At 55.7% G+C, this 18915-nt stretch overlaps 11 protein-coding genes across 11 annotated transcripts; 4 read left to right on the top strand and 7 right to left on the bottom strand.

Annotated features, from left to right (window-relative positions):
* Window positions 1-84: 84 nt before the first annotated feature.
* LTR77_009921 (uncharacterized protein) lies at window positions 85-937 on the top strand (the record flags this gene model as incomplete). Its single annotated transcript, XM_064807147.1, has 2 exons — window positions 85-695; window positions 772-937. The coding sequence occupies 2 exons, from the start codon at window positions 85-87 to the stop codon at window positions 935-937; spliced, it is 777 nt and encodes a 258-aa protein (XP_064654520.1).
* Window positions 938-1588: 651 nt separating this feature from the next.
* Window positions 1589-2455, top strand: LTR77_009920 (uncharacterized protein; the record flags this gene model as incomplete). Its single annotated transcript, XM_064807146.1, has 2 exons — window positions 1589-2160; window positions 2239-2455. 2 exons carry the CDS (start codon window positions 1589-1591, stop codon window positions 2453-2455), a joined length of 789 nt encoding a protein of 262 aa, XP_064654519.1.
* A 282-nt stretch (window positions 2456-2737) lies between these two features.
* LTR77_009919 (uncharacterized protein) lies at window positions 2738-5080 on the bottom strand (the record flags this gene model as incomplete). The annotated part of the gene is made up of 1 exon (XM_064807145.1): window positions 2738-5080. One exon carries the CDS (start codon window positions 5078-5080, stop codon window positions 2738-2740), a length of 2343 nt encoding a protein of 780 aa, XP_064654518.1.
* A 798-nt stretch (window positions 5081-5878) lies between these two features.
* Window positions 5879-7769, bottom strand: LTR77_009918 (uncharacterized protein; the record flags this gene model as incomplete). Its single annotated transcript, XM_064807144.1, has 6 exons — window positions 5879-6217; window positions 6289-6571; window positions 6623-6892; window positions 6961-7133; window positions 7188-7297; window positions 7355-7769. The coding sequence occupies 6 exons, from the start codon at window positions 7767-7769 to the stop codon at window positions 5879-5881; spliced, it is 1590 nt and encodes a 529-aa protein (XP_064654517.1).
* Window positions 7770-8478: 709 nt separating this feature from the next.
* Window positions 8479-9554, bottom strand: LTR77_009917 (uncharacterized protein; the record flags this gene model as incomplete). Its single annotated transcript, XM_064807143.1, has 2 exons — window positions 8479-9428; window positions 9482-9554. 2 exons carry the CDS (start codon window positions 9552-9554, stop codon window positions 8479-8481), a joined length of 1023 nt encoding a protein of 340 aa, XP_064654516.1.
* Window positions 9555-10384: 830 nt separating this feature from the next.
* On the bottom strand, window positions 10385-11311 carry cms1 (the record flags this gene model as incomplete). The annotated part of the gene is made up of 3 exons (XM_064807142.1): window positions 10385-10566; window positions 10617-10961; window positions 11014-11311. 3 exons carry the CDS (start codon window positions 11309-11311, stop codon window positions 10385-10387), a joined length of 825 nt encoding a protein of 274 aa, XP_064654515.1.
* Window positions 11312-11797: 486 nt separating this feature from the next.
* LTR77_009915 (uncharacterized protein) lies at window positions 11798-13557 on the top strand (the record flags this gene model as incomplete). The annotated part of the gene is made up of 4 exons (XM_064807141.1): window positions 11798-13080; window positions 13137-13207; window positions 13268-13320; window positions 13375-13557. 4 exons carry the CDS (start codon window positions 11798-11800, stop codon window positions 13555-13557), a joined length of 1590 nt encoding a protein of 529 aa, XP_064654514.1.
* A 227-nt stretch (window positions 13558-13784) lies between these two features.
* CAB2 (Phosphopantothenate--cysteine ligase cab2) lies at window positions 13785-14837 on the bottom strand (the record flags this gene model as incomplete). Its single annotated transcript, XM_064807140.1, has 1 exon — window positions 13785-14837. The coding sequence occupies one exon, from the start codon at window positions 14835-14837 to the stop codon at window positions 13785-13787; it is 1053 nt and encodes a 350-aa protein (XP_064654513.1).
* Window positions 14838-15734: 897 nt separating this feature from the next.
* On the top strand, window positions 15735-16901 carry LTR77_009913 (uncharacterized protein; the record flags this gene model as incomplete). The annotated part of the gene is made up of 1 exon (XM_064807139.1): window positions 15735-16901. One exon carries the CDS (start codon window positions 15735-15737, stop codon window positions 16899-16901), a length of 1167 nt encoding a protein of 388 aa, XP_064654512.1.
* Window positions 16902-17438: 537 nt separating this feature from the next.
* On the bottom strand, window positions 17439-18043 carry LTR77_009912 (uncharacterized protein; the record flags this gene model as incomplete). Its single annotated transcript, XM_064807138.1, has 2 exons — window positions 17439-17531; window positions 17588-18043. 2 exons carry the CDS (start codon window positions 18041-18043, stop codon window positions 17439-17441), a joined length of 549 nt encoding a protein of 182 aa, XP_064654511.1.
* A 39-nt stretch (window positions 18044-18082) lies between these two features.
* LTR77_009911 (uncharacterized protein) lies at window positions 18083-18510 on the bottom strand (the record flags this gene model as incomplete). The annotated part of the gene is made up of 2 exons (XM_064807137.1): window positions 18083-18429; window positions 18483-18510. 2 exons carry the CDS (start codon window positions 18508-18510, stop codon window positions 18083-18085), a joined length of 375 nt encoding a protein of 124 aa, XP_064654510.1.
* Window positions 18511-18915: the final 405 nt, after the last annotated feature.

The following is an 18915-nucleotide window of genomic DNA, read 5'->3' as shown; positions in this document are numbered from 1 at the left end:
ACGACTTTGCGCTGCCGCACCTTCGTCCTCGGGACCGCAGCATTACTTGTCCAGTTTTGCGCGCCCTAAACAGACGCCACCATCATGAGCTTCAAGCCAACAACTGCGCCAGGCACCGCGCACCCGTCTCCGCCTGTGGAGAACATGGAAGGAGTCACAAGACACAACCTAGTTGAACTTCCTGCCGAAGTGCGCAACGAAATCTACGGCTACGTACTCGCAGATTACCCGGTCCAGGAGTTCAAGACATCTAACCTCACAGCTCACAGGGTCCAGGGCATCCAACCGGCCCTCACCCAAGTCAACAAACAGGTGCGCGCTGAAACTTTGCCAATGTTCTACGCCAACAGCGAGCTCTTCATCCGCATCCACTCTCAGTGCGACGTCTTCGGCCGCAATCAGGCTATCATCAAAGTCCTAGAGAAGCTGGGTCCAAGCCTTCTCAGTCGGTTTGAGTCCATCTGGTTCCACACTCGCCTCAATCGCGGCTTTATCTGCAGAGTTACGCAAAGGGACGGCGGCACGAAGCTCAACTCGACGCTCGTCGTGTTTTTCTTGTCGGCCGCTGATCAAGCACGTATGCAACAGCAGATGCAAGAGGCGCGCGACTTCATGGCGCCTGCTGTGGATAGAGACAAACAGCCAAAGGCCCCTGGCCTGTTCGGCTCAGTCCAGCACTTCAGGAATCTTTACGTGTAAGTCACACGCTGCCTTGATACAATCATCTGTTCACGACTGCTACCTTGACGTTTGCGCTGATCAGTCTGATAGCTACCTTGTGCGCGTCGCCGTGCGTGTAGAGCAGTCAAGGGGCACCCCGGCGCCACCGGCAACGGGAAGTATGCTGGACACTGATGGCATCGAGTTCCTGTTCGACGACCGCCGCGTCACACGCGAGGAGGTGCGCCTTGCTGTGAAGTATGGCGTACTCGAGTAGACTGTCTGTTCGCGACGACGTGCATAAGGTAAGCAGCAAAGACTTTCCCGTCATTGTCCTCAAGCTGGTGTGAGCGAAGAGGACTTGTTTCAGGTTGTTCGTTGTGTATGAGGGGTGTACAAAGGGAAGGGTGTTGATGGTCGTGCTCGGTGCTCTTCATTCTCTTCGCATGTGGACGAAAGATTGGCGCGGGACAGACGCAGTGGACAAAATACAGGATCGATAACATCAGCGCTTGGAAAATACTGAGATGGGGTTTCAGGACTGTTCAGTAGGAAGGCTTGTTTCTGGATGGTGACGTGATTGAAGCGCTCACAGTAGTTCATGGAGAGCATGCGGGCGTGAACAGACAGCTTGAGTGCGGTACAGATATGACACCTTCAGCATAAGACGTATATTGCGGATGTAAGCATTGTTTGAGACTTCGAAACATTAACTGACCCACCCTGATTACCATTCTTGTTCATCCCATTGCTTCAGCCTTTGCCATTCCCACGGCTCGCCCTTCGGCCTAGTCCAGTAGATTTCATGGTAATCGAAGCCTTACAAAATCAATGTGCACTTTCATATAGCGACGCGCATCAGCTCATCACACCCACACCGCATAACATCCCCTTGCCCCATCATCTCCTCCACCCTCACCCCATCACCATGGCCGACCTCTTCTCCCTCCCCGCCGAACTCCGCGACCATATCTACGCCCTCGTCCTCGCCACCCGCACCTCCAACTTCATCGCCCCCCACCGCGACCTCCGCTCCTGCGTCCAGCCCGCCCACACCCGCGTGAACCACCAACTCCGCTCCGAGACCATCCCCGTTCCCTTCCGCCTCCACGAGATCAGGATCGGCGGCCGCATCACTGACCACGAGGTTTTTGGGTCGGATGGCTCGGCACCTACCGCGTTCGACTGGATCCAGAGGCTCGGGGTTTTCAATCTGCAGCATGTCAGGGATTTTACTATCACGGTTGGGCCGTATTCTTCCGGGATGCAGGTTAGGGTCCAGCAGACGAGGAAGGGGAGGACTTTGGAGCTGGTATCCTTCCGTGTTGGTGATGAGGTAGGCGAGTGGAGGTCGGACTTCAATGATGGACCGGAGGAGGACAGGCTCTGCAAGCAGGTGGAAGGTGCTTTGGGGTATCTGGCGTCTGATACGGACTTGCAGGGCCAGGAGAAGCTGCCGGGCCTTGCGTCCTCTCCGAGGCTGTTGAGGAACCTGTTCGTGTATGTCATACCAACATGCAGTTGTTGACCTCGCTTTTGTGGAGCTAGCTTTTACTGATCATCGCATCTTTGGTGCAGATACCTGCTCCGCGTAGCCACCCGAATAAAGGAAGACTACGACAGGCGGGTTGCGGAGCAAAGGGCCGCTGTGAAGAACCAGACAGAATGGCAACCACGAGTGCCGAAGACAGCCTTGAGTAACGATGGCTTCGGTTTCCTGTTTGCCGACAATCGGATCACCGATCATCAGAAGCGCCTGGCGGTAGAGTATAACCTCTTACATCCTCGAGGATAACGTGGGCCTGGCATAATTTCAATTTGCCGATAAATCCCGCTCTGGCCGTTTTGAGGGATCGCCTGCTGGAGATGAGATGATCGGTTGCTGGATCGTTCGGACTTATATGGCTCGATGTTCGGAGGTGACGGCATTGAGAGCGGTCTGCTTGTATTTGGATGCTACTATGCTAGTGAGCAGTGTTGATATGTAATTAGTATATCGTCCAAAGATCTGTCATATATCCATCCGACTCCGTTAACTCCACGCTAAGTCCCAAAACACCACCTGAAGAACCCGTTCTCACCACCTCTCCATCATGTTCCTCCTCACAGTCCACATCCTCGCCCTCTTGCCGTAGATATACATCGGAATCGTGCTTAACAAACACGCCATCTGGATCCCGCCAATCGCCAGGAAAGTGTTCTTGCTCCCCTCCGCGTCCAACCAGCGGTTGAAGAACAGCGAGAAGACGAGTCCATGGAAGATGTTCTTGCTGAAGTTGAGCGTCACGAGCGCTTCGCCGGCGTACTGACGATACGAGTCGACGGCGAAGGTAATGGCGGTCGTGCTGCCCAGCGAGCAGCCAAAGGAGATCAGCCCGAAGAAAATGGTCGGTACAATCCAGAGATCTCGTTCGGCGGCTGACCAGCCGTAGCCCATGAGGCCGATCGTGGTGGTGAGAGCGATGGGAACAGCCATACACAGCCGGAACTCAGGTTCATAGATGCCTCCATTGCGACGAGCGAGGTAGCGAACGATGACGTCGGACACTTTGCCTGCGACTGCTGTACCCAGTACACCGCCTACGAAGGGAGAGATGTAGACGAGACCGGTTTGTAGGGAGGTAAAGTTGTAGGAGTCGCGGTTCTCGTAGATGGTGCTGACGCTTTCGGAGAGCACAATCAGCCAGCCGACGGAGAGGGAGTAGACGAGCGTGCTCCAGAGGATGGACGGGTAGCAGAAGAGGATGAAGGGACGCATTGCGACGCGGAACCAGCTGTCTTTGCGGAGACGGCCGTTCCAGGGCCGTAGTGATTGAACGAATGTCGTCGGAGGTTGGACTCTGCGTGTGTCGGTGTATGGGTTGACTTTGCTCTGCCGCTGTTGCTCGACGTCCTGCTCTGTTGGGGTCTGAGACAAGGCGTCCATAGCCGCGGGTTCATGGGCTGCAGATGAGGTTTCGTTCGAGACGAAGTTATCGTTGCTGGTAACCTGAGATCTATGCGCAGCTGTTGGAATGGAAAGTCGGAGGCCAGATCCAGCCTCAGCATTCTGCGTTGCCTCTAGGCCTGCAGGCTGCCGTGCTTTTTCGTCCTCAGCGTCGGGCTCGCTCGCCTTCCCAGCACCCGCATCGCCCTGAGCGGCATCAGTGAAAGCCGGTTTCTCCTGCATCACAACTTCTTCATCGCTCTCGGCCTGGAAGTGAGCATGTCGCTCCGAAGCTTTCGTGTGCGACTCCTCAAGCCCATCCACCTTCTCGCTCGCCGAAAACGCCCTACTAGGCCGCCTCACCGCAGTCGGGGAATGTGAAACAGAGCCAGTCCTGAACATCGTCAAACTCGGAAAGCGTCGTACAGTGTGCTTGTGTGGCCTCGGCGTTCTATCCCAAAAGGTCTCGGGCACGAAGAAGAATAGTAGGATCAAGCAGAATCCGATGATCATGGCCACGATCCGGAAAACCCATCGCCAGCCCAAGCTCTGAATGATCGCGGCGCTGACCAGAGGAACCAAGTTCTTGCCGCCGAGGAGAAGGAGAGTGTAGATGCCCAAGCGGTAGGCTTTCTCGTGAAGGAAAAAGATCTCTGCAACTGTTGCTGAGGGCAAGCACTCGACTGAGGAGACCGCCAGGCCTTGGAATATACGAGCCACCACCAGACTAGCAAAGCTCGGTGACTCAGAGCACCAGATGCAGGTCACCAAGAAGAAGGTGGCTGCTACCAGGTAGACTGGACGCTTTCCGTACAAGATAGCCGTAGGACTCAACAAGGCACTTCCAAGACCCATGCCCATCATGTATAAGCCAGTCGTAAGCGCGACCTGAGGGACCGATACGTCGTACTCGTGCGATACCTCGGTGAAGCCGGCCGCGAGAATGGGCGTCATACCTCCACCGACCATACAGTAGAAGCCCAAAGATAGCAAAGCCAGGTCTCGGCGCCACATCTTCCAGTTCAGTGGGTCGTTCAAGGAGTCATCCGGCTGAGGCTCGAGAATGAACTTCCCGTCTGGTGTCCGCTTCTTCTCCGGCACGGGTGGCCGTCTCCTGCTGATCGAACTCCGCTGGCTTGGTGGGTACGGCGAGGGAAGAGACGAGGCTGACGTCCTTGCTGGTGCATTCCGAAGACCCAGCGGCTCGTTGTACTCGGACACCTTGGACAGCAGCAGGATGGAACCCGGCACTTCCTCTGTCTCCGGGTCGTTCAACATGCCCATGCTCCATTTCATCGGCCTCTTCTCGACTTGTTGCTCGAAGTCCGACATGGACGTCCTGTTGCTGGGCTGCCCACTGTTGTTCTTCCTATTGCCCAGCATGGCCTTCCAGTCCACCCGTCTCTTCCCTCGCCAGTCCCTCGCTGCAGCGCTCTCGGGCGGAGGAGGCTCCTCCGCGACTCTGATATGGTCATCTTGCTCGGGCTGAGACATGCTGCTAAATCGTAGTATATGCCGTCGTTCTATGCCGTTCTAGGTGGTACAAAGGCGTGAAATGTAGTGTAGATACGCGTAGATAGCAACAAAGAATCTATTGAAGGTCTCAAGAAGACATAGCAGCGCGGATAGCAAAGGTATACCACGTCAGAAGCACATATCCTCCCAAGATCATGCGGTAGGCTGCGGATGAGGTGTGGTTGGAAGGATGGAGTCTTATGCCTTGCTCACCCCCACGCCAGCGCAAGTGATGGCAGTCCGCATGGTGTAGGATGGATCGTAAAGGAGGGTCAGGTGGATGATTAGAGGCGTACAGCGGTCAGTCAGTTGGCGCGGCGTTCTTGACTGCTTATCCATGCTCCGCCCGACGTCTGATCAGTCGCGATGGGGCCAAGACAGGCGTCATGGGTCTGGAACGTCGCTCGCACTGTTCGCTCGCAGGCACTGCCATGCTCAAGATAACTGAAGTTAGTCTTGTATCAGCGATTTCAACTCATGTCTTCGTCCCGTCTGCAGTACGCAACGGATCGTGACACGAGCATGGACATGTTTCCGGCTGATCACATGCATCAAGGGTCAAGAGCTGCTCTAGTTGCATTAGCAGCACGAGCTGTCCCGAGCCAACAGCCAAAGGATGATCGAATCACGAAGACCTCGTGGATATGCTAGGTCACACCACGCCTGACGCGGTTACAGAAGAATCGTACGAGTGAGAAGGAAGGAGAACAGAAGTGTTGAGGTAGGAGTCTGTCTCGTACTGATCGTTCCATCTCAAGTCCTTGGCACGAGGACAATCTACAGAGTATAGATAAAGAATGGGGATAAGTCCCCCATATCCAACAACTCTTGTTCACTGTACCTCGCTCTAATCGCATCTTCTCCTTCACTCTCAATCATGGCCAGCCTCTTCTTGTTCTCCCGGTCAAAAGCTTTCCGCAGGAAAAACGCCATTATGATGGCCGCAACCGAGATCCCAAGCCCGGTGCCAAAACCAGTCGGGTACTTGGGTGCCTGGCTGGCAATGTAGATGTTGCTCCCAGCGATACCGCCCAAGTTCCCGACCGAGATGAGCAGTGCCATGCCCACCGCCCGCTTTGAGGAGGGGGCGAGGTTGTTTCCGATCAATGTGACGATCTGCAAACAGAAGGGCAAAAGGGTCAGCAAATGTCTCAGACACGGTAGGGTTTTGCCCATGGAAAAATCACCTGGATGAAGGGGCAATAGAGTCCTGCCGCTACCGGGAACAGGAAGCCATACGTGAGGCCCGGAAGTCGAGTCTGTGGGATGGAGAGCTGGGCGATGAAACCACAAGCTGCGATAGCATAGCCGGCCATGATGAATGGAGTCCGCTGCTGGACTTTCTCAGACCAAAAGGCGAAGATGATCACCATGATCATTGCGAAGACGTATATTGGGATCGTCAAAAGCTGGGCCGTCGTGCTTTCGTAACCCAGACCTAGGATGACGGTTGGTGCAGTGGCGGTGAAGCTGGTCACGTGTCAGTGGATGGACTTGCGAGACAGAGGGAGAATGACATACCCATAGACACCGATTGTGTTGGCCCAGAACATGACCCAGGCTCCCCAGATCTTGTATTCCTTTAGAGCTGCGAGGACGTGGCGCATGCCGATCTTGTCGCTGTTCGTAACTCTTCCCCGTCCGGAGCCGGTCTCCAGCGCGAGCCGATTGATGATGTACTCCTTCTCATGCTTGGTCAGGAAGCTCGCCGTCTCCGGGTTGTCAGGAAGGAGCTTCCAGATGAACAAACTCATGGCCACGGGCACCAGCCCTTCGAGGATGAAGATCCACCTGAAGCAGAAGTGTCAGCGGTCGATACGTTGGGGTGAGAGGCTCCAGGGCTCCAGATATGAGCTTACTGCCAGCCGCCGAGGCCGCGGACTCCGTCCATCTGCTCGATACCGTAGGCCAGCAGACCCGAGAAGGCGCCAGAGAGCGACGCGGCGGTGTAGAAGACTGCCATGCGCTTCTGGACTTCGTATCGTTTGTACCATATCGTGAGTAGGAAAACTGCGGCGGGGAAGAAGCCGGACTGCAGAGAAGGTCAACCGGGTGGCGAGAAGCAGGATCTTGAGGTAGAGTGTACCTCTGCAACGCCCAGGAAGAAACGAGCTGCCAGCAGACCTTCGTAACTGCTCACAATGCCCATCAAAGTCATCACCAGGCCCCACGAGAACATGAGGATGGCGATCCAGACTATTCCAGATCATCAGCTGCAAATCGTAGTGAGCCGGTGGAATGTCTGGTACTCACGAGAAGGCCTCCACAGCTTCAACACAATGTTCGAAGGCACCTCAAACAGCGCATACGGGATAAAGAACATCGTCACCACCGTGTTGTACCGCAGACCGTCGATATTGATCGCATCTTCCAGACCAGCAATTTTTGCATTGCCGATATTACTGCGATCGATGAAGGCGACGAGGTACAGCAAGGCGAGCAAGGGGACGAGACGGTAGTCGACTTTTCTCAGAATCCGTTGTCCTTCGGCGGCGGGTAGTTCGACGAGGACATCGTCGTCGGTATAGCCTTTATCGACCGTGTGGAGTTCTTCGCTCGACGACTCGTCCTTGATTGCATCCGTGGTGGTATGCCCATGTTCGAGCTGGTGAGCCTCGACGTCCTTGAGAGGCACGATGTGAGATTGTTCTTTCTCGTTGGTCGCCATGGTGAAAAAGACACTGCGCACCCAGGTCACGGACGAGAGAAGAAGTTGAGGAAGCGGAAACAAGACAAAAACCCCAACTTACCGCCCGCGCTTGAACCACCATGCTCTTATAAGATACCCGCATCATCATGCCGGCACTTCGAGGAAGAAGCACCGAACGCAAGACAAGATAAGACGCCAAACACCGAAGCTTGCAGCAACAAGGGAACGCCCACCGGCCGCCTAGACTTGGCCATCTTGGCTATATGCGCGACCCACGTGCTATGCGAGATGAGATTCGTCGACTGGGAGTGATAAAGAGCATGACTCGTGGGGCGGGTGTAGCGATAGGCAGATGAAGACGGGATAAATTGGAGCTGGGGATACTGCGGGGATTGCGGAGGGGCTGGAGAAGCGAAGGCGGTGGGGACGTTTCGGTGTTCGGTTTAATGATCTGACCTGATCTGTAATCATGGAGTTCAGACATTGAGGCGAATGCGAGAATGCAGATTGGAAGCGTTGATTCGTTCGGTGTATCTTTCGAAAGATAGAACTGTGAACACCGAAAGCCGGTTGACCGGGTATCTGATGAAGTCGAAGCTAGAGCAATTAATGTACACACCCCTGTTGTACACATCTGGCGCCCCTCAGCCTACCTCCTTCTCTGTATCGTGCTGAGCCATGCGCAAAATCCATATCGCTATACATCACCCACCGCAAAGGCCGAGCGTCAGAAAAAGATGATCGCCATGGCCGTTGCGAGCAGCACAGCCACGACCATGGCAAGCTTTCCTAGCTCGCGCGTTCCTGACTGCGTACCGCTCGTGTCCCCCGGAGCGCTTGGTCCATTACCGTACGGTGGAGGGAGGGTGAACATGGTTGAGTGGGTCCACTGCACCGTAGATGAGGTGGTAGTGAATCCCGCTGGCGGCTGACCAGAACTGCTCGACGTCGACCGAGGGACAGTCCAGGTTGCCGTGATCACCACTTTGATATCAGCCTCCAGTCCGGCAGCAGTCGCAGGCGCTGGATACTGGCAGAACATACCCGCCGGCCCACAGAACCCCACCGCTCCTGCTGCAGTCATGATTGTCGTGGCTGCTGCCTGTATGGCATCCGAAGTCGCGGCGACAGCTTGTCTAGCTGCCAAAAGACCGTTGAATTCACCTCTTTTCTGCTTGGACAGCGACCAGCCTCTTACGGAAACACCAGGTCCAGCGGTCTCGAAGCCGGTGGAAGTTGGGAGCTTCCTTTGCTCTTTGGCTGGTGTGGAACTAGTTGTTTTTGAGGGAGGCGGGTAACGAGTGGAAGCGCGCTCGTCGACGGGTCTTGAAGGGCACGACTGGCCTGGAAGTCCGCAGAAAGCCACAGTGCCGTGCATCGTGGCCATCTCTCCATCACCGTTTGACTTGCGTCCTGCATCTTGGTTGGCAGGCACCGGATGGCTGTTCATCATGGTGGTTGTGGTCGTGAGCTCCAGTTGAGTCGTGCTCAAAGTGTCTTGCTCAGCTGCGACGCGGAGATGGTGCTGATCGTTGTGAGCGAGCGGCCGGGTACCGGTGCCAGGTCTGCTCGCATCTTGACTGAAATGGCCGCTGGAAGTCCAGATCGAAGTGCCTCTGTTGTCTCGGCTTGCGCTCTCCTCGGCGGCTCCCAGCCAGCACCCCCTGCCGCAGTCTTCTGAGACGTCGGTCAATTGAGATCAAAATGACTCGGCAGTTCAGCAGACTTACCGGTCACAGTCTGAGCTCCGACGACATGGAACAGGACCAAAAGGACGGCCCCGACAAAGATCCTGGCCGACATGATGAACGAGTGTGTTCGCGAAGTCGTTTCAGGCGAGTCGCATTGGTCGATAGTGGCCGCTACGAATACAAAAGAAGGATGCAGGCCGTCTTGTCGAGTCGGTGGAGTGTGGTGGTATGAAGTGGAGTTGTAGAACAGTCCGAGCTGTTGAAGCGTAGGACGTGTGATCCCCGGCACGGTTGCCGAACTTTCTCCAAATGAGGAAGGAGCGACTCGAACTACCGCCCGAACAACACCAAGACTGTAAATTCATGGTGATTGAAACATGAGCAAAAAAGAAACCTTGTAGTCAAGTGCCACTTTGACCACTGGTTAACTCCACAGCCACTTACGCCAAACAAGATGGGACTGTATCATTGCTAACCAACTCACTCGGTGGGCTTTATCCGAGACACGAGATTCTGCGAGATTTGCAAGGGAGAAAACAAGCTTTGCCAGAGCTGGTTGTTCTTATTGAAGGTGAAGTTATGAGAAGTGCAATACAATACCTACAAAACAGCCCGAAGTTCAGCCGGCTGAGGGCTCCCGGGACATGCTGTGGCTCGTCATACCGTTCTTTGGTCAAATCTCTTGGTGGTGCATAAAGGGTCGGGGCATAAAGGGTCGGGGCATAAAGGGTCGGGGCATATTAAAGGAGACGAATCAATAACATGTTGACAGCACAAGAACATAGTTGACCTACACTGTAGTGTCTGCAGAGTGGCTCTTCACCTGCTCTGATTTTTGGCCTCCGTTGAACAACGTGGAAGCCGTCGCCCCAAGTCCACAACTTCATGATAGCCAGCAGGGGCATCCTTATCTTCGCCCTTGCAGACCTCCCAGCCATGTCATCAGTAGAACAGCAGCTCGATCTTACTCCCAGCATCGCCGTACCGCTTCTTCAGTTCGGAACGAGTGAGTAGCCGCACAAGCGGCACCTGCGTCTCCTTCATGTCGAGAATGCCGCGCTTCTTCTGGTCAATGAACGAAGCATCGATTATGATCCGTTCGAGGTCTGCTGAAGACAATGCGCCTGCGCCATCATTAGCTTAAATCGTCTCCTTCACCATGGAGCAGCCTCACCATTGTCTAACAAATCCATGATCCTCTGCGGCGTCCCCACCCCAATATTTACGCTCGTCTTGCTCAGCGTCTCCACCGCCTCCTTCAGCTTGATGTGCTTTGCAAAGAGCTTCGCCACGAACGCCTCCTTTGTCTGGAACTTGCGCAGGCTTCGGATCAACTCCACCGCTCTCAGACCGGACCCAGCGACGACAATTGTATGGGGATGACCTTTCGCTTCCGGCGCATCTGACAGCGTTTGTCCCTTCTTCTTGCGTCTTGACTTCGCGTAGCGTTGGAGGTAGTCGGGGAGAGTATCTTTGATCCGCGGCTTCTCCCAGTGGGTTGTGTCTACAATCGCCGCCGCTATTGAGGAGTCAGCAATGTCCCTGCCAGGCGGCGCATGCATATGGTATACCAGGAACGTGAAACTCATCCTTCTCCACCAAGCTCAAATCCGGCCTGAACCTCTGCGTGCGCTGCGCAACATGATCCGCCAGCAACTGACTGTCCATATGCGCGATCGCATGATTCACTCCCAGCTCCGCATCCAGCGCACGCTCATCGACATCCTTTGGCTTCTTCAACCTCCGGCGCTTCGCTGATTGCTTCTCCTCGTTGTCGCGCTTCCGCTTGGTGTTGGCCTTCGGTTGCGGTGAATCGGACAGGTTCTCAACCAGAGGCACGCCAGTCTTGTCGCTCTCTGAGTCGCTCATGGTGTCGTTGGTGAGATGTGATTTCTGGAGAATCTCGACGTCGTACCTGCCAAATCCAGCAAATTGTATGTTAGCCTCAGGCACACGTGCATTCGACCCCAAAGGACGAACCGGCACTCCGCACTCCGAGCCCACGTCGACGCCTTCTCGCGTGGCGTCTTCTACTTCCGAAGACCGCAATCGAAATCGGCGCCATGCGAATAGAGGGCTGCACCAATATCGTCCATTGCTCTAGCGTGGCCCCTCACCGTGGCTATGACAAACCCAAAGTAGGTCGGGCCATGCCTTCGGGATGGTATAGCTGCGAGGTATTAATATATGCTCCCTGACCCACAGGTAGGTTTCGTTGACTGCTGTCTTCTTGTGTCTTCTCCAGTACCATGTCAACAGCCATCCAAACAATCTCATCATTGAGTACGCGAGAAGACGGCGCTTGGTTCGAGACTTGGGTCGTCAACACCACGGGCGGATCTTGACCGCCACAGGATGCATTCCCTTCGCGATCTGGACAGCACGGAGGGCACTGTCCAACTACATGCAGTCACCGAAGACGGCCATCTGATTCTCCATCCAACGCCGAACCCTCACGATCCCAATGACCCTCTCCGGTGGCCACGCTGGAAGAAGCACGTCTGCTTCGGCAGCGTCTGTGCCTTCACGTTTCTGACGAATTATGCAATCGGCGGCCTCGCGCCAGCATTCTATGGCCTGAGCATCGAGTTCAACAAGACTCAGACCGAGACCAGCGCCCTCCTCCTATGGCCTATCCTCGTTCTCGGAGCTTTCAACTTCTTCTGGGTCCCATTAGCGAACTATTTCGGCAAACGACCAATCTTCGTCGTCTCCTCGCTGCTGCTGAGTCTCTGCTACCTCTGGGGCGCCGTGACGGATACGTTTACCTCGCTGCTGTGGAGTAACATCATCGCCGCTTTTGCTGGATCAGCCACTGAAGCGGTTGCGGTGGCGACGGTCAATGATCTGTACTTCCTGCACGAGCGTGGGAATATGATGAGCTTCTACATCAACTCGATTAATGGAGGCAATACCATCGGGCCTCTGATTTGTGGCTTCATCATCACGGGCACGACGTGGCGAGTACACAAATGGATAGCGTTTGGTCTTACGTTCGTGAATTTCCTGGTGGTCGTGCTGTTCTGTCCAGAGACACGGTACTACCGCACTGGCGTTCGAGAAGTGGAAGGACCTGGCAGAGCGTTCGAGGGCTCATCAGACATCGAGATTGCAGCATCCGCTGGTTGGAACTCTGAGAAAGCTCACGCCACGACAGCCAGTGGTCTTAGCAGTCCCTCGGAAACGCAGGAACAACTTCCAAAAAAGACCTGGAAGCAAGAACTCTCCCTCTGGTCCGGCGTCCCGAAGGAGACGAGCCTCCTCAAGCTCTTCATCCGCCCCCTCCCACTGATCGTATACCCAGCTGTCATCCTTTCCTTCTTGGGCTTCGCAGTCTCCCTCGCCTGGGTGGTCGCGATCAACATCCTCAACCCCTTCGTTCTCCAAGCACCGCCGTACAACTGGAAACCGAGTATCAATGGCCTGATCAATATTACCGGCTTGATCGGGAACGTGATCGGAGCCTGGCTGGGCGGTTGGGTTGTGGATCGGTATTCGGACTGGAGGAGCAAGCAGAATGGAGGGGTGTTCCAGCCGGAGTGTAGGTTGCATTTGGTCGTGATCCCGGCGCTGATTGTGCCGGCTGGGTGTTTGGCTTTCGGGTATGGGGTTGCGGAGGAGTTGAATTGGACTGCGCTGTGAGTGACCGCCAAACAGTCGCTGTTGAGGTTGTCTGTGTCTGACTCTCGGCCAGCTTCTTCGGCAACGGCATGGTCTCCGTGGGCCTCACGTTCGTGCCTGTGGCGACGATGACCTACGTTAGCGGTAAGTCGTCTGCACTGCCGAGAAAGGTTGGACGCCAGCAGTACTGACCATGCTCCACAGACTGCTATCTCCCAGTCAACGCCGATGCCCTCGAGCTCGTCAACGGCCTCAAGGTATGCCTAACCCTCCTTCTCCCTGAGAGTCGCTCTCACACTAACGACTTGCAGAACATTGTCGCCTTTGGCTTCCTCTACGGCGTAGTGCCGTGGGTGACCGAGGCTGGGTACAAGGATGCTTTTGGCACGCAGGCTGGGATATATGTGCTGGTGCTGTTGGTTACTGTTGTGCCGGTTGTGGTGTTTGGGAGGAGGATTAGACATGTTACGGCTGGGTGGAAGGTTATACTGTAGATTGCTCGTGCATGTGGTGAATGAGACCAATCTAACGTCGCTCAACAACTCTTCTCTTGACAACCTCTGAACTGTCCTACGAAGCTCAGCATTGATCAGCGACCTTCCGCCAGTGGATTGAGCCCCGCAAGAACTTCTGGTCACACAGGGAGCGTCTCATCTTTGTATCATTTTCAGAGATGATGAGCATTACATCAAGGACCAGCCTCGCATTCTCTACCTACCATCTACGCCCCATCCCGTATCCTCGGATCCCCCTTCTCAATCATCTGCGTATGCAACTTCTCAATCTCCGGCACGATCCACGCCTCAATCTCTATGACCTCGTGGTCACCCCCATCCACCCCATCCTGAAGTTTCGTCACACTTCTACTCCGTCGGTTCTCCGGCAGACGCAGCCATTTTTCTCCACCGGCAGACACGAGCAGGACCTCGTACTTGCGCGTGGCGAGCAAATTCCCGATGACGAGGTGGTGCGAGTACTTCTTCAGCGCATACCGTGCTTTGTCCGCCAGCATCGAGGGATCCGTCTCGAGTTTGAACGAGATGATCATGCTGCGCGGCGCCCAGCGGTCGACCAGCAGCTTCAGGAACTTCGGGACAGGATCCAGGTCGATGACGAGTTTCTTCCCTTCCATGTGCGCGGCGGGTGGTTCAGCGCCGCCAGCTTCCCCTGGTTTGTGCAGGCTGTTGAATTCTTCCGACGACTGGATCTTGTGCTCAACCATGCGATCAGCGGGGACGAAGAAGTCGGATACAGCTGCGGCGAGGTAAAAGAGGCTGTTGGGTCCGAGCGGCTGCATCGACATCGCCAGGTCGCGCAGATGCCAGAGATACTCATTTACTGTCGTAAAGGGAAGAAGCAGGAGCGTATTCTCCTGCTTGGCGTTCTTGTACTTGGCCAGCACGTCGCCCATTTGGTGCTGGTACTCGTCTCCAATCACCACGCCGCCGGAGGAACTGAAGGTCATGTAGTCCAGGAAGCAGTTCGTGCTGTGCGAGTAGTGGCGAGCGTAGGGTAGGAGGGAGAATTGCCGGTGGAGGAAGATGACTGCGTATCCGGATTCGAGGAAATACTCTGCGCTGGTGGCGCCACGGGTGCCGGCGGAAAAGTTGTCGATGAAGCGGACGGTTTGGTTTTCCAAGGGGACGGTGGTGCCGCCGGATGTCACAAGAGCGACGCGGCGGCCCTGGGATGCGTGTTGCTCGATGAATGTGCGAGCCGTTTCGCTGTGGACATCGAGACTCGGCGGCCGCGGGTTGTTGTCGAAGTATTCCATGGTGGCGTCGTTAGGCAAGATGGCTTCTTTGACCATAGGCGTCCCTACACCTGTAGAGTGTTATGGCTTTCTGCAGCTTTGTTTTGGGTGTGCGACGACTTGCAGGTGCGCAGGCGGTGGGTGTCTTCAGCCAGGCTCGTGTCGACGGGGCTGAAGATGCGAGTGATGACTCGGCTGCTCCATTGCTCCGGACGATGTGATGGTATATTCGATGAAGCAGTGATCCTGCCCGATGAAGTCGCACTTTCCATCGAAGGCCTTGGCACGTCTCCCACCTTTGGGTTCTCTTGACCTCACTTGGACATCTTTCCTTCATCCTCCCCATCTGCAGATTCATCACCGAAGCCTTGTGGCAGAGCATCGGCTCAACGGGCTAAACGTCAACCCCGAGACGTTTCTGAGACTGCTCGCCTTGCTGAGTCGGCAGCTTCTCCCTTTCCTCCCTCACCATGCCTTTGCTCAACGAAACCGGCTTGACGTACGATCACACTCGGTCCTCCACGAGCTCATTGACTACGCATCTTGCAACTACAGCTACAATGAGGCACAGAAGCATGCTGCTCTAACGTCTGTCTCGAGTACGTCCCTTCGTCAGTCAACGCCGTTTGTTTACGCCTTCTTCAAGCCTCAACGCTCCAGCATGAGCCCCTTGCTTCACCATCCTCCTCGAGAGCAGACAAGCGTGGGACCCTTACGGCTCGACAATGCAAGACATTTCGCCCTTCTGGGAATCTGGAGAAACTCCTCTCGTGTTGACAGCTCCAGCAGTCTCTGCATTCCGCCCCTCACGTCGCGCCCAGAGGGGCATATAGAGGTAGGTCGCATGCCTTTGCGTAATGCGCAAAAACATTCTTTGTATCGCCACTTTCATTACTGTTTTCGTATTATCAAAGCGCAATGGCCACAAGGACTGCGCGGTTTGAGGATTGGAAGTCGTCGCCGCAGACAAGGATCCAGACGAGGAGTATCCGAGAGCCACGGGATGAACATGCACTGTTTGCGAAGACTCCTCCAAGGACACGGCCTGCTCCGATCAACATCGCGCCCGGAGAACCGTCGCCGCTTCTGAAGGCTGTGCCATTCACGGGGAGGACGAGTGAAGACCGATGCGAGACTCCTCCCATCCCAGAGATCGTCGACGTTGCTGTGCCCAACATATGGCCTCGTCGGGGCCCGCTTCAGCAGGAATGCTTCAAGAAGAGGGTGCCGACCCCGAGATTGACATCGGGATGCAGTACTCGCCAGTCCGCGATGTCCTATGGGATTCTTGATTACTACATGCACGAGCCTTCGCCACTGCACAGTCCGACCTTCCCACCACCACCTAGGATTGAGACACCCGTGCTCGGGCCAGCGATCAACGAGTTCGACTTCGGCCTCGTAGCCTCAGCCAAGCCAGCTTCTCCTTGCCTACCAGCAACACAACCCAAGCAAGCTCCAGTGCCATCCCAAGACACCCGCCCCGGCGCCGACCGTCCTACTCCACATCAAAGTCGAAGTACTACCACCACCGCAACAACGCCTCCATCGCAACCCCAACCCCCCTCCGACCCCAAAGCAACCTACAAACTCTTCCCGTCCGGCCGCGAACTCCAACCGACCTCGCCTTCCACCCCAACCCAAATCCACCCCGCCTACCGGCCCCGCAAAGAGTCCATCTCGACCTCTTCCATCCGCAGCCGCAAAGACAGCTGCACCTCCACCCAGCGCATCCAGCTACGCACCCTCTCCGGCTCGACGAACCCACACTCCAACGGCTCGAATTCCTCGACCCCAACATCCCAGAGTAGATGGTCAGAGGACACGATCACGAGCCCTCTCATCGCTTCAACAACGCCAGGGCCAAGGACGAGTTTCGGCGGTCTGTTGGGGCCGCAGTATCCCGCCTGTTTCTTCGAGGAGGAGGAGGAGGACGATGAAGCGGCACCGCTGCGGAGGAAGTTTGGGCTGGGGCCGAAGAGGGTCAAAGCAACCGAGATCAGGGGCGGGAAGGGGAGGTTTGAGGAGAGGAGAGGCGGCTGGGGGTGGGTGAGGCGGGTGGTGCTGTGTGGGTGTGGTGGATGATGGGGAGGAGGGGGAGAGGTTTATGAGGCTATGAGGTTATGTCGTGCTTTGAATGATGATTGATACCCGTTATTGCTGCCTCCTTTGAGTGTGCTCTGTGATTGTGCTCAGAGGTCACGGTGGGTCGTGCCGAGCGCAAGCATGACAGTTCTTTTGCTCACAGCTACCCTGTAGCAGAGCCTGCCGCGACGTGTAATCGATTGGTTGAGGATATAAGTTTCCCGGTGGTACGCATGCCGAAATGGCATCAACACGAAGACGAGCACCATTGATCGATCGACGGATGCGGAACTCAAGACGTGTGATTGAGTAGCGACATGAGCTCATGGTATTAGTATCCGTTAAACGACCGATCTTATCATACACCCTGAATATCTGTTCTGTTCCATGACCCGCAAAAGTCACAAAAGTGGTATCTCAAAGCAACGCATGAACGAGCATTTCCTTCCCTTCTCCCAGCTGGTTGAACGCCATACGACGACGTTCCTTCTCCATCTCCTCCATCCCGAGACGTCTAAATTGTCTGATTGAGCGGTTTTAGACAGAGGTCTCCTGGTTGGTGTGGCCGTTGGTGGCGTCGGTGGGGTGACCGTTGGTGCCGTTGGCTGGGTTCTTCTCGTGGCCGTTGACCTAATGTATTGTCAGCATTGCGTCCCTTGCGTTTCGTGGAGGGGATAAAGACTTACAGCATGGTCATCACCAGTGTAATCCACCAGCCTCAGACCCAACGACGCCGGGTCGATGTTACGGTGGCCCCAGATCAGAATGGCGCCGAACACCGGCTTCGCAAGCAAGTCTAAGATACCGTAGAACACCGCCTCAGAATCCGGCGCAATCACATTGCCGCCCTCGCACACACCCCAAGCAATCGGGTACAGGATCCACAGGAACGCGGTCAAAGACCCGCAGTACAGGAAGGTACGCCCGATGTTGTGGCCGAGAGCGTTGGCGTGCTTGCGCGCGTCCCAGGCAAGCTGGTAGACGATGTAGACGAGTGCCGCGCAGCCGAAGGTGAAGTAGCCCCATTTGTAGGAGGACTTGACGAGGGCGCCGACGAGGCCGGTCACGATCATGAATTCGTCGATGAGGATGACGAAGAGGGTCGTGGGCCAGGGCATGCCGGCTGTGAGCATGAGGTCCATGAGGAGGAGGGGGGTGGTGATGAACCTAAAACGTCGCTGTTAGCTGCTGATCGCGAGAGCCAAGAGGATCGAAAATATGTACCAGTCGATGTAGCGGACGTAGAAGATCTCGCGGTTCGTGCCTCCCACGCCGTCGCCGTTGCGCATGAACTCGACGTCAATCGGCGTCCAGCCCAAGTTGCTGGCCATGGAGAAGTAGGCGACCGAGGCCACAAGGGTCACGGAGGCGGTGATGTAGTGGAAGATGCGGTGCTGGCGAGGTTTGGTCAAGGCGAGGCCCATGAACGCCATTGTCGCGCAGGTCATGACGGCCGTGACGGCCCAGTACCAGTCGGAGCCATGGGTGGTGATGGCGATGTCGACATGCTTGCCGTTTTGCGTGTTGGCTGTACTCCCGTCAGTCCTACTCCCGCCGTGTGCTATAGTATGCGGTACTCACTGTTGACCTGCAGCGCGCGATTGGGCATCTTGACGATAGTGATGCTGGAGTGAATCTGCTTGGCGATGGATGCTTGTCGCTGTCTTGTCGGTGCTCAATCCGGCGCGATGGATGGTGGAAGAGAAGCAGGAATGGGAAGTAAGGTGGGAAATGAAAGGTATTGATAGGGAATGCCACCGCGGAAGCCAGCGCTATCGCGTGACGTTGAAGACAGTAGGGAATGACGTCGATCAGACCGCGTTGCTTTTCTGAAATTGTCGAGATTGCCGTTGACCTACGCTGCTCGCTCTGACTCCCCCTCTGCCGACGCTGCCGGAGTCTCACCATTACGCCAACACCATCCCATGCAGCGGAAGCGTCGGCAGCAGTTCAAGCTCTTCTCCAGTAGCGACAAGCTCGGGCCTATGGCATCACATCGCCGCCATCTCCCGTC

The sequence above is a fragment of the Saxophila tyrrhenica genome (assembly GCF_035928015.1).
Source record: "Saxophila tyrrhenica strain CCFEE 5935 chromosome Unknown scaffold_20, whole genome shotgun sequence".
NCBI lineage: Eukaryota > Fungi > Ascomycota > Dothideomycetes > Mycosphaerellales > Extremaceae > Saxophila > Saxophila tyrrhenica.
The sequence above is the reverse complement of the archived record's forward strand: the minus strand, read 5'-3'. Positions and strand labels throughout refer to the sequence as shown.